Here is a 14,339-nt window from a genome sequence, read left to right as displayed (position 1 = left end):
TATTCTGTTTCTTTAGGTAATAGAATGAGCTCTACTCTATTTTTTGCTACTAATTTAATACTTAAGGATGTAAAGCTCACCCTAGTCACGGTCTACCGAAGTTTCATCATTTCCCAGACAGATTCTTCAGAGTATTCTCATGCTCACAATTTCATTCATATTGGTAGCCTTTCTTATAAACTGATATCCTTTCAGACGATCTGCAAATGTAGCATGTGAGCTGGTACTCAGACCGATGAAGAAGTGTCACGTATGCACCTCTAGCTATGCTTATATTTGGTATTTCAGACATCCTGTTCTCTTTTCTCTGAGAGAATCCAACATACTGTTTTGGATGATTGCAACTCTAACTGGAAAGCAGTGGGTACGATCAATACTTGCTCGCTTCCTGTTCAGTATGTATGCAGTAACTGATGACATAGTACTATGAGGTCATCTTCCTTCAAGAGTTTGCATCTGGCTCAGTTTTCAGTTCATTTTTTCCTAATGGAAAATGGAGTTTGCTCTCCAAGTGGTGTACCTTGATGAGAGCTATTTGGCTTAAAGTAACTGAGAAAGATATTGTCCAGAAACAATTCTCAGAAATGGTATAATCTTCTTGCCAAATGAATTGATAAAACATCTATTATTTGAGTCTCTAAAATTTGAGCAATTTTTTGTTCTGGGTTATCTATTCATTTTTGCATTGGGTTTATAGCTGAGATGGAATATTTGTGTGTAAGGCTACATGATCACAGCATTTTCATTAGATATGGGCCACCTTTGTGGCTCTTCAGCTGATTAACACAGTATGGTCTGTGTAGGCAAAGAAGTAGTACCAGCTCCATTTACACATTTCAGCATTTTCCACATGGAGGGCATCGGTTATTTTAGCCTGTATGATATAGAGAAGATTTAGTTGTGTTTGATAAAAATCTGTGTGCTTTGGATCCTTTGTCATTTCTATGTGCTTTATACCACAAGGTCAAGAGAAATGAACTGTGTGATGCTCAGAATTTCTGAACCTGTGCTGAGATTCTGGTGGCACAGGATTGCTTTTGTCTTTTGGTGCTTGTTTCCTTTGGTCTGCTTTTCTGGAGGATGAGAGGTTTGATTTTACTTGCACAGATACTTTCAGTTTAATACTGATGAATCAAGAATTCTTTATTAATTGTCAATTTGGATTTCTTTTGTGTATTTTAAATGACTGATCTGCCTGTATGTGCTTGGAGCTGAAGGTCAATGTATGCTGATCTAAATAATGGAATACTTCATTGTAGAGCTTCCCAGTCTTTGTTGCGTAATCTCTTTGAGTTTTTGAGTAGGATTTTGACATGCAAAGGACAGCTGATTGTAATATAAACAAAGAAAAAATATGAGATTAGCCATGGGATAAGATTTGCTTAAGACATGAATAATTTTTTTTAAGGGAGAAAAAAGATTGCAAAAGTTCCAAACACAGCTTTGTTTCTCCTGCTCAGAAATGTATTGTTAAAGCATTAAAACTTTGTATTTAAAAGTCTGTAATCTTATTTAAAAATAATGACAGTTTAAATTTTAATTGGACAAGCTAAAATATCTTGTTGGGTCATTTACAGATATCTAATTATTTCCTTTCCAGTAATGCTATTGTAGCCTCAAATTGAATGTAATTATATAAAAAAAAGGAATCAATGCACAAAAGAAATAACAATAGGTAACTTTTATTGTATTTACTATAACTATCTTTAAGATGTGGACTTGAAAATTAATATCAGATATTAAAAACTGTGAAAGCGGTATGACCAAATAATAGTGCACATTTTTCTTGAAAGCTAGTAGCATAAAGAGCCTGACAATCCTGCCTTCAAGGATGTTAGCAACAGTAACTGTTACGCTTGCAACTTCTTTTACACCCATATGGCAAAATTATGCCTCCCAGAGGTATGTTTTGGTATTGGAGAAAGGCGCTGCAGAGAACAGGGGTAACCTAAAAGCCTCCGGTATTGATGAAGCCTCGAGAGAATACAGAAATCCTGCGGATGCTGCAGATGATTAGAGAATTCTTGTTTGCAGGTATTTCATAATCGCTTTGCACAGATACAAATTTCTGTACTCCCCAGCATCTTCTGAAACAATTTTACTGCCTTTATGGGAGCAGAAGGATCAGCACTCTGGAGTAGTGGAATCAGTCACACATTTAATAATAATAAACAGAATATAGTGAAGTTTTATTTCATTTATTGTCACAAAATTGTTGGCTTCATATTACTTTTAGAAATAGTGGTGAGCTCTAATCTGGAAAAAACGTGGTTGAAAAAAAAGTGGTTGAGGTATCTATAAACAATCTTTTTCTGTTATATTTTAAAATTTAAATTAAATATGAATTAAATATGATCGATTTGTTCCAACAACAGTGCCTGTTTCATTGTGACAGAATTTAGAACTTTTATTATAATACTAAACTGCACATTTAGGTTTCTGTTCTCGTCTGTGTGTGTATAGTAGCTTTGTAGCCTCGCATACTGATAAAGGAAATTTTTTTTTTTTTTTCAAAGAAGAAAAAAGTAAAAATTCTGTACATTTCATTATGGAACATTTATAAGATGATTTCCATGACAACCATGTAATAAGATTCATGTTTACTTTGTTTCTGAGTTCTCGATGTCTTTAATGACTCCTGTGTAATTAAAACAGAATGCTTAATTTGGGGTTACATAATATAAATCAGTTTTGTTTGCATGATGTTAAATAATGTTAATGCATGTACAATATACTGTTTAAGAGCCTTACATGGATTTCTCCATTTGTTGCAGAACTGTGAGAAACTAGAAAATAATTTTGATGACATCAAGCACACGACTCTTAGTGAGCGAGGAGCACTTCGAGAAGCAATGAGGTAAGTCTGGGTCACCATAGCAACAGTCACAGATGTGGTAAAGAAAGAGTCATTCTTCATTATTGGGGGAACAAATGAGTTCATTGCCACCATTCAGCTCTATTCTCTAAGGTATTAATTTGTCAGTGGAGAGGCTTCCCTTGAGGCTGTACTTTGGTTTTGAAGCTGCATAAATGTTAAGCCTGACTGCACAGTAAAAAACGTAAATGTTTAATTTGTTATTTAAAATGCTTAAGGGGTGCCTTGCTTTATATTTATACTAAACTGTAAGTGAAGGAAAATATTGTTCATCTAAATTCTGTAAGTGTTAAACCAATTGTACAATGCTGTTTGAATAAACCTGTGCTTGCTTTTAAATTGGATTTGATTTTTATATATGTAGTTCCTGTTTACTCTGATTCTATCACTAGATTTACATGATTTTGGTTTTGCTGATGGAACGCTGAAATCTATCTGGTCCTTCGTGTATTGTAGAGCTGTATATTTTGCTTAATATCCTCATATCATTGCACTTAATGCTTATTAGAGGAGGTTAAAATTAGTTGGTACATGAATCTTCCGTCACCCTTACTTGCACTGTATAGTATCTGGGTACAGGACTCCAAAGAAACTTGCCAGTTATAGTATCTTGAAAAGGGAATGATTACTATGCTGATAGGTGGTGGTATCAAAGACAGATATTCTAAAATAACTCAGTGAATAATGAGGAAGATGTTAATTATAATATTAAGCATGGATCAGAAAATTATAGTAACCTGTACTTTTAAAGGATTTGAAAGCTGCATAGCAAAATGTAATGATGCAAACATAGTACTTCGTTTCACTTGCCTGATATCAGAGTAACTTCTTAAGAGTTGCACTACCACAGTAAAAAGTAAAAAAAAAAAAAGGGGAATCTTCTTGAAAAACTAATTACACCCATTTGCTTTGATTGTGTTCGTAATCCTTTAAATTTATGGATGTGTGTGAATGACTTTATCTGCATGACTGACTTTATGTTCATGATGCTCTTGTCTCCTGTATCCTGCTATGAATATGTGCTTGTAAAGATACTCTGACTTGAAATGCAACCTGCCTCATCTGAAGCCTTTCTTATTACCTCCAAATTATATTCTTTCCTTTCTGAACATTTCAACTATGAATGTTGCAAATAACTGTAAAAATAATGGCATTCACCTTTCTAATTGTGATTTCTTTCTTTTTGCTTGTTTTGCTTCACACATTTAGGGTTTTTTCCCTATGTAGTCAGTTCTGTATATGTAAATCTTTTCATGTAGTGCCACTAAATGGAAAGTGATTTAAAATAAAGATTTGGGGAACTTTTGGCATATGAAGCTACGTTTAGTATTTTCAACAAATTGGATTTCAAATTCCTACTCTTCTGTAACAATTTTCCATGGGCAGGTTTGTGGTGTTTTGCGATACATGACTCAGCAGAGTTCATCTTTTAAAAACTTGGGAGCTGACAGCTCTTTGGTGATAAACATTCACTAGCAAAGGGATCTTTGGCATTTCAAAGGTCATGTTTCTGTTACAAGGACTGTGTAGAAGATTCTCATGATTCTATGCTGTGCATACAATAAAAAGCACTTTACTATCTCATAAATTTTTGTATCCTGGCTATTTCTGCTATTGTACAAGCCATTCTGAGAAATAGTTATTGATTGCGAAGTGTGACAGATATTGTGCAGTGCTGGAATTCTCTTAATTGCAGTCAATATTATATGGTTGATTTCTTTCTCAGTTGTTTCTATGGAGGTAAAGAAAATACCTGACTTACTAAATTAAGACTGTAGTATGTTTTTATAACATACTTCAGTAACACATCAAAGGTGCAAAATGTTAATTTAGAGAGGTATATGTGTGTAGGTGTATGTATTTTTCTAAATGCGTGTGAAAGACACTTGTTATCTTAGGCTCTACAGTCTTTCAACTGCTACATAGTCACATAGTCACCCCCTATCCTTGGTGGCTGCATTTTTGTATTTGGATCCCAAGATTATCTGTAGCATATGTAATTCAAATACTACATTCTGACAGATTAAATTTCACTTTGCTTTCCTATAACTATAGTGGACATTGGACCAGGCGTGGGACCATAAATTTGGTGGCCTCAGCATTGTGAGATACCTGCCTCCTTTTAGTAAGGGAAGCATGTGGAGAGGGTTGTATATTGCACAAAGGCACTAAAAGCATGTGGGCATGAAAATGCCAACAACAAAAAAATCCTAGCTGGATAGCTAAGGGGATATATGTGGATCTCAGATGAGCCTTAAGTTGAGTGGGCAGTCTGCCCAAATCTTCTCTGATTTCCCAGAGTGCTACTACTGGTCTGCCAGATGAGAAATACAATGAACATTTTTCCCCAGTGTTCCTGTTTGGAACGAGACCTTCCATTTTAACTTTCTCTTTGAGAAAAATGGTCAATTTAATATGGGATTCGGTACATTTCCAGTCTATGAATATCACTGTGCTTTGCATAAGCAACCACTAATATCCAAGAAGAGTCTTGTTCTTTTTCCACCTCTTCAGAAACTGAATGGTATTCAAATTAAGGATTACAGGAAAATCATCTTTTTTGTTTATGTCTATAGATGTATGCAAAATAAACTTTCTGAAGGATTTTGAAATGATCATAAAGCATATAAACTTTCTCTAGTTCTACTTTACATATTATTTTAGACCTTGAATAAGATAATGAGCTGATAGTAGCTTACCATTACTTAGTGTATAAAACGTGGTATTGTAAGAATTTGGTTTACTTATGATTGCAGATGAAATCATAAAGCATTCAATTTACCCAATGTTTTGCTTATTTTGTTAACATAGTCCAAATGGTTTATTTATTATTATATTTTAATGCAACTGAAAAGCTTAAGTAAACAATAAAAAGACATTAGTTTTTTGAATGGGGTTTATAAATGGACTGACTATTGCCTTACATACCTTGAATGTGTATATGATAATTTAATTGGGTATTTTATGTAGTAAAATTGGCAGAAAAATAGCATAGATATATACCTATAATGTCAGGTGACATAAATAAGAGCATTAAGCTTTTGTTAAACAGGCATCAATTTGTTCTTAATATATAATCACTGTAAAAAATCTGGATCCTTATACTCAGTAAAGCTCCATCTGGAAATTTAAAGGATCTCTTAGACTGGTTTGGCTACTACAAGGAGATAAATATTTAAGGAGGAGGAAGTGTCATAGCTAACTGTATGCTGACCCTGGTAGTCTTTTCATAGGTGGCAAAAGCAGAATGTGGTCTGCTGCGGTAACCATTCCTCTGGGAAAGTATGGTAAAGTAGCCTTGGGGAGTCTTGGAAACAAAAAAAAACAACCATAATGAAAACTCCCCCAAACTATAAAGTAATTTTTAGGAGAAGTGTGGAAGAAATCCAAAACCAATTATTAATATCAATTTAGAAGAAGATAAGGTTTAGAGCGTTACTGGGTGAAGGGTTACAAGGTGAAGGACAAATTTCAGAGAGCAACAGACATCACCTCGCAGGAAGGGCAGTTTTTTTCCACTGAATCCATTCACTCACGTTGTGTCCAGGCATCTGTTTTATCAAAATAGAGAATCACAGATTGCTGAAGTTGGAAGGGTCCACTGGAGATGATCTAGGCCAGTGGTCTCCCAACTTTTTTGACTGTGCACCAGCAAGATATTTTTGAGCATGCACCTTCAATATGTGTATGTTTATTTCTTTATAAATCATATACATGTATCACTGTACTAATATATTGTGTGTTATAAAACACACACAAGAATAGAAATTAAAAAAGGATGAGATAAAGATGTTATAAACACTACCAATTAAAAAAAAATATTTGTTAATGGTACAAAAAATATTTTCTTCCTGCTTCCAAGTGGATTGTCTTGCTCATGCTCCACTTCAGAGATCACTAATCTACACCAGCTTTCCTGCTCAGAGCAGGGTCAAATAGAGCATGTTGCTCAGGGCTGTGTGCAGCCAGGTTTTGTATATCTCCAAGGATGGAGACTCCACAGACTCTGGGCAAACATCCTCACAATTAACATCAACAAAACCCAAACAAAAAAAACCAATACCACCCCCCCACCCCCACCCCCCCCTTTTTAAAAAAAACCCCAAACCCTGAAATTCCTTGTGTTTCAGCTCGTGCCTGTTGTTTCTTACCCTTTCACTGGGCACCACTAAGAAGAGGTTGGCTCTGTTGTCTATTCCCTCCCATCAGGTATTTATACTTATTGATAAGATCCCCCTGAGCCTTCTCTGCTTGATGCTAAATGTCTCCAGTGCTCTCAGCCTCTCCTCATGTGATAGATGTTCCAGTCCCTTAATTACCTCAGTGGCCCTTTGCTGGACTTGCTCCAGTATGTCCATGTCTATTGTCCTGGGAAGTCCAGCACAGGACACAGCACTCCAGGTGTGTCTCACCAGTGCTGCGCAGTGGTGAGGAATCTCCCCCCTTGAACTGCTGGTGATGCTGTGCCTAACAGAGCCCAGGATACCACTGGCCTTTTCTGCAAGGACTGGCCCATGTTCAGCTCATCCTCCAAGGACGCCCAGGGCCTTTTCTGCAAAGCTGTTTTCCAGCTGGTTGGTCCCAGCCTGTACTGGTGCCTCGGGCTGTTTCTCCCCAGGGGCAGGACTTCACTCATCTCTTTTTTCTTTTATTCTTTTTTCCCTCTGAACTACAGCGCAACCCTTTGGAGTATCAACCACTTCAGCAGATGATAGATTGCTTTTGAACGCTATACTAGTAATATGCTTTAGGCCTGTGTCTAGTGTAGATTTCATGAATCTGGTGTCAGACAAATGAAACCATAGTGTTTAACATCTTCTGAATCTGGTGTTGAAATCGTTTACTTATGAATTGAGTTGGTAAGCCACGATGGTGTCTTATGGCAGTGAGCAATTAGTAAGATGGGTAAGATGTTGAATACATGAATGGGTCCTACTTGGAGAATATGTATACAGTCAGTCTTCTGAACATTGACTGAGTTAGTATGCAGGAAAGCTTTGCAGGTGAAAATCAAAGCTGAGTAGTTTTGTATAGGCTTGTTAATAAAGGAAGTTTGAAACATATTTCTTTGTACTTCAAAGTGGGAAAGGAGAGAGAAAGTTTACTTGTCTATTTGGATCAGTATAAAAAGATACCAAAGTTCATTTGGAATTTTCTTTTGCATTCATGTATTTCCATATGGTTTTGGATAATGTGAACATGAGAGTGAGGCTTCAACTGTGATTTCCAGTTTGGTAGAAACAGTTTCTGTTAATGATGATATTCACTGTTGTCTTGACAACTGTATAAACTGGGGTTAGTAATAATCAAGCTTCTTTTAATATGGTCTAGACTCTCAAATGTGTTTAACAAATAGTTTCTATGGTTGGGCAAAACCCAAGAAAATTGCAGTGTAAGAAGTTCCATGATTTCACAAATGTTCAGTAGTTTGCAGAGTAAAAGTTAGGGATTTAAAAACATGTGAATAAAACAAGGCAGCAGCACAAAAAAATATCTAGTAACCAACTTGTTAGGGCTGTGGCCTGAGATGTGACAAATACAGGTTCATATTCTGGTTCTGAGTCAGGCAACTTGATTTTCCCAGTTTAAAAAGCCACATCGTGGAGGTAAAGAGTTAGAGAAATGCAGGCATGAAATATGAGGAAAATGAGAATATAAGGAGAATGAGAAATACGTCATGTTAGAAGTATGCCTGCTTTCCTGTATTGTTCTTAAGCTGTTGTGAGAAATGGGACCAATCTCAGGTAAACTGAAAGGGAAGGCGAAGAGGAGGAGAAAAGATAATTGCTTCTGGGTTCCTGATTCAGGTCTCACAGATCAACTATTCAAAGAAATCCTTCTCATTCTGGGGAGGTGGAAGCCTTTGGAGTGAATTCCAGTGATACAAAGTAGCCACCAGTCTTGTGATTAGTATGCTTAGTCGGGACTGAGGGAGTAAGTTCAAATTTCTCTTCCACCTTCTTCTATCTTTACATTTCTTTCCAGTGCAATCATTTGAATACTGCTTGGGGCATGTTTTTAGAGGAGACGCAAGTGATCGCTTCATATGTATTTAACAAAAATGTGCTGCTTTCAAAGTGCAACAACACTATGCCTTGTTGGGTGACCAGCATGTTCCTCTGATGTCTCCCCAACAACCACCAAACGCTCCTGCACCCCAGAGGACATACTGCCTAGGTAAACCACTTTGATTTATAGGATTATTCATTTGGAACTTTATTTAGACTACATTTTCCTTAGAAATATTCCTTAAATAAAATTAACTGCAAGGATGTTCTCAGACTGAAAACAAAACAACCCACAAAACTGGAATTTAGGGAATAGACCATGCTCCCTTTAGAATATCTTTTCTAGATATGTATCTTGACAATTTTATAAATTTAACATATTATTAATAGCATATGGAAATAAGCAGATGCCTCAGAATGCTAGTGTTGCTAGTTACGTTTGGTGTTGCATAGGAATACATGCAAAATATTAGAAGCACTTGAGAACTTTTAGTAGTACTTCCATAGTAAAGACCTATGTGGCTAATAGAAGTAAATTTAATTTTGTTTTGAGTCCCATTTTATAATCAGAACTTCACTATCATCCTTAGTGTACCTTACGGTTGAAACAGATTGTCATCATTTGTATTGACCAAATATTAGCCATATATCTTCACAGTGCAACAGCCCTGTATAAGGATAGCTGTGACTGAACAAGCTGCTTGGGTGCTAGAGACTGTTTAGTGGCATTATCAAGGTTCTGTGTTCATGCAATTTTACCTTGCTCTTCGTTGGCTAATTAACTCCTGAGTCACCCACCAGCCACCCTCTGGGGGCCTAGCAGTGCCTGGGATGCATTGCTTAGATCTTACCACAATGGAATAATTTCTGTCTACAGGCAGATACTGTGCAGAGCTGTAACACCAAGCATGTATAGGAATCTGTAACATTAATGTAATTATTTTTGTGATAGTTATTAGAACTTACATTGTCTTTCTGTATCATTTACATGGATAATTAAAGCACTTCATATTTCATTTTTCAATTAAAAAAGAAGGTTCTGATATACATGTTCATTGTTTCAAGTCACAGGTATAATTCACACTGAAGATCTTGTGGAACTAGTGATAATGTTTATCTTCTACACTTTAGAATGTAATTGCATTGCTTTATATATTTTTGAAAAAACTATAGTGTTTTGTTTTGAGCTTGATTGTGAGATGGGCTCTTCTGTTGAATATCAACTTCATAATACCTTCACTGGAAAATTTAATACTGAATTAAATTTCCAAGTTTATTTCAGCTGATTGTTGCACACACATTGTTCAAAATATTCTATATAATTTCTCATTTTTAATTTATGAATTGTAATTTATTTTTGATCTAGTGATGTAGACAGAGGATAGGCTTGTTTCTTTAGATATTACAGGGGAGGAGATAAGATAACTTAGATTGTTTTCCTTTAGTCACCTAGCTAGCATTTGACCTAAAGTTGTGCGTCGATGATATTTATGACTGGCAGATGTAAAAAGATGTTGAATTTTTTTTGCGATTCCAATTGGCAATGTAGATTCACAGTTCCTTTACATCAGAGGACTGAATTATGCCTTGTAGTTTATATAAACAGTACATAGATCTAGAACAAAAGCTTTGTTAGCAAAATAGCAAGCAATATAGTAAAATAAAGTAACAAATAATATTCATTGTTTTGGAAACTGCATTGCAATTACTACTTTTGTTGATATACTGAAGTGTGCTTTAGGCAAGATCTTACACAAACATTTTTTGGTAAAATCTTGAATGTTTTTCATACCCTTTCTTGTATGTATTGCAGGTCTGTTCTGTGTATGGTAAATACATAGTTGCTGTATTCATGTGTACCGTTCCCAAAAAATATTTCAGAGGGAAGAGGAGAACACAAAACCCACTTTTCTGTCACTTCAAGGAAGGGGAGCCTGTTTTTGCTTTTCAACCATTTAGTTTTATGATTTAAAGGAAAGAATTGGATAACAGTCAAAATTTTGCTTTTTAGCAAACTGCAGGAGATGTTGTCTGATGTTGGTGGTGAAAGAGATTTTGAAAACCACTGTGGCAGATGGCTTACCACAAAGACTCCAAAGATGGCATGCAGTGGATGCAACATCATACCTTTCAGTGACTAATAGCCGCTCGTCTGCAAACTGTTAGAGTAGAAAATTGCACTACAGAATCTTGAGTTCACTCTATGGGTTCCCCCTTTGTTACTTGTCAAAAATCAAGGTTTAAAAATATTTCTGAAATTTGTTCTTTGCTGCCATTAACAATCAGGAAAAAATGCACTGGATTGCTAGAAACTGTATACAATGTGGACTACCAGGTTTATGAATACCTTAGTTTCATCAGCCTATAAACTTGGAGAAAGGTTATGGTTCGTTAAATAGAAATTAAATTAAAAAGTGTGGAGATGCGTGAAGGAAATTTTGTGGTGGTCTTGCTGTGAGCAATGGCTTTTTGTAAATTATTGATATTTGATGTTATGTTTCAAGACTTTGGATAGTTTAGTTAGAAGGTGTCTTATACCATTTTAGACCATAAAAGAAGTCTGGGATGTACACAGAAGCTGGGTATGTTACAGCTTTGGCAAAGGAGTCAGATGTTTTATTCAAGCTGTGGAAACTCATGGTGTTTATTTGTAAGTCATGAATTTAATCTCCACTGTAGCCAGCCTCTTAAAGAGTACCACGTTCCACATGTATTCAAGAAACCCTATTTCCTATGGTAACTTCCGTTTTGTGTACAGTCAGAAACCAGTCTGTCTTTACAAGTTCTATTTTAAATATATCTGCACTTGTTTCTTTTCAGACATTTACTGTAGTTCTCAAAAGCCTCAAAAAGTGTAATCTTTCTTCCCTCCTTTGTGGTGTCCTTTGAAGTCAGTGGGCTTTGTATTGCTATGGGCATCTCTGAGTACATTCTCCTTGGAGTTCAGGATATAAAGCAAAGTTAGGAGCTTGAGGACAAAATACAGTCTTCATTCAAATATGCTTTATTAGGTGGTGTGTGTCTTTGCAACATATGTTCATTGTGGCCAGATCATCATTATATTTTCTGATTATATTATGTTTAGACCCCTTTAGTTATAATGAATAATAGTAGCTACACTTACACTTTTTGCTGCTTCTCAAGAGTCCTAGTTTTATACTATGCTGGCTGTTGTGGTTCTGGGGGGTAAGAGCAAGCATCCATTTTCCTAGAAATGTTTTCTATATTGGGATGAGGGTGTTTCAGAGATTAAACTGTGGGTCCAGCTGTGCCCCAAGATATTTAACTTCCTTCAGAATTAATCTACCCTTCCCCTGTAGACTTCTGAATTTAAATTTTGTTTATTTACTTGAGGCTATTTGGGAGAGCAAGAAAAGCTTATTTAAGTTTAATGTTCCAATGGAATCAATTGTTTATTGAAAATAAGACTGTAAATTGTATTGGATTTTTTCAATAAATTAGTTGTTAAGAAGATAAATTAGCATCAGTACCACACATTTAGCAATTTGGCTACAAAATTTTGCAGAAACAATTTTCCATCCTCACTTCTAAGGAACACAGATACTTTATAGGAGAATGTCTTTTATTGGAGCTTGCAGTTGAAAAGTTGGTGGGCAGCCAGTTAAGCCCCAGACCACTTTAGGTCTTTCAGAATACCACTCAGAGACTTTCACGACTAGTGCCTAAAGCAAGGCTACTAAATTTTAGCACCCTTAGGAGTGAGAAGTGTTAAGATTTCAGGCAACAGTTTGTACAAAGGAAACTGCTTGTAGAGCGAGACAAGCATAAGAGGTGTCATGGAGAATCAAGGAACAAACTAAATATTCTTGAGCAGCATCTCCTGCCATCTTGAATGACCAGTACGGCTTGTCTAGGACATGCTTTGTAACGTGCAAAGCATATTGGCAGTGACAAGGTTCTTTGTGGAGCAGGCGTTTGCAGCAAGTTTCAATTTGTATGTATTTAGCTTGTTCAGCCAATCTGGAGCATTTAGTCTGGCTTGGTCCAATACCGAACTTCAAGGTTTTTTGCAGAAAGAAAAAATAAAAAGACATTTTGTTCTGTGAAATAAACCCTGAAGAGTTCTAAATATCACCATAGTATTTGGACCCATTCAAATGAGTTCTAATAATGGATATGTGTGTGGAACAGAACTTAATGGAAAGAATTATAATGTGATTTCCATGAGAATACTTACAAAAGACATTGATTTACAATCTGACACCATTAAAATAAAATAATATTTTAAAAGTGATAAGTTTTTGTAAAATATTTTAAAGTAGTACTTCTACTGTTTTCCTACTATTTATTAATAGTATTTAATATTTCTACTATTGCTGTACTTTAAAAAATAGTGACTACTATTTAAAAGTAATAGTATTTACTAATATAGTAATAGTAATTACTTTATTATTACTACTATTCAGTAGTAGTGTTTAATACTACTAATACTTTTATTATTGCTGTTTTACCTAGTGAAGATTTTTCCACATTTGTCAGTATTAATTAGTATTAACCAAGCACTTGCTTTGTATTTTGTAATGTGTTTAAAAAAAAAAAAAACGGTTTTGGTTGGTATCTGACCGTATTACCAAAAGGGCAAGAAAACACTTATACTTTGAGTATTATTTTTATTATAGAAAAAGATACATTTATAAAATAATTTTCCACATGTTTTCTTTTTCTCCTATCTGGCATGTCTTCCTGTTTAAGCATATAGGGGCTTCCTGAGCAGTTTTTCCTGCTTATCTGTGTTTTTTCTAGTGAACAGTAAATGCACCTGAGCATGTGTAAAACAGTTGCTCATCCTAGGGACCTACAGCGTGTTCCTTGCCTCATGGTTGGCTGTTAGATGTTGGGCTGTTCCTCACAGTGTCCACACCTCAGTCTTCCCCTTGCAAATTTACTTGCATGGCAACTGCTGGTGGTCTGTCCTGAAGTGTATTCCCTTGTGATTTATTCTCAGATAAAATAATTAATTGGGGTGAAAATTGTTCTCCATCTAATTAAATAACTATACAGGGATGTTTAAAAATACTTAAATAGGAATTTTTATATATTTAGGAGAGATTCTGGCTATATTGACTGTTTTCCACTAACAAGAGTTGCAACTGCATGGCTAAGCCTGAGTATCATGTGGCAGCAGTATCAAAAACAGAGCTTAGAGTCCCGTTTCTTCAATGCATCTTTCAGCCTGCACTGAGAGATACATCTGTACCATTATCAGCATCTGGCATAACTTCTTTTTTTGAGGTAGATGTAGATAAGCTTAAATGGCTTCTATGTAGTCATACGTTTAGTCATGGCCCACCTGTGGGGTGCCTCTGTGTCATCCTCACTGACTCAGTCAACATTTGAGCAAAGCCAATGAGGCAACACATGCCTGGGCAGGGGGATGTGCTGCTGCTGTGAGACCTGCCTTGTGGCAGATGAGTACTTCTGTGCTGCCTCTAAGC

General features: G+C 35.8%; 1 protein-coding gene across 1 annotated transcript in view; it reads left to right on the top strand.

Moving 5' to 3' along the window:
* Positions 1 to 14,339, top strand: part of DPYD (dihydropyrimidine dehydrogenase) — a 369,160-nt gene that overhangs the window by 50,746 nt on the left and 304,075 nt on the right. Inside the window, exon 3 of the mRNA XM_074907341.1 lies at positions 2,775 to 2,857. Within this exon, the coding sequence (XP_074763442.1) occupies positions 2,775 to 2,857 (83 nt within the window). The remainder of the gene's footprint in view (positions 1 to 2,774; positions 2,858 to 14,339) is intronic.

This window comes from Athene noctua, chromosome 5 (genome assembly GCF_965140245.1).
Source record: "Athene noctua chromosome 5, bAthNoc1.hap1.1, whole genome shotgun sequence".
In the NCBI taxonomy this organism is placed as follows: Eukaryota; Metazoa; Chordata; class Aves; order Strigiformes; family Strigidae; genus Athene; species Athene noctua.
The sequence above is the reverse complement of the archived record's forward strand: the minus strand, read 5'-3'. Positions and strand labels throughout refer to the sequence as shown.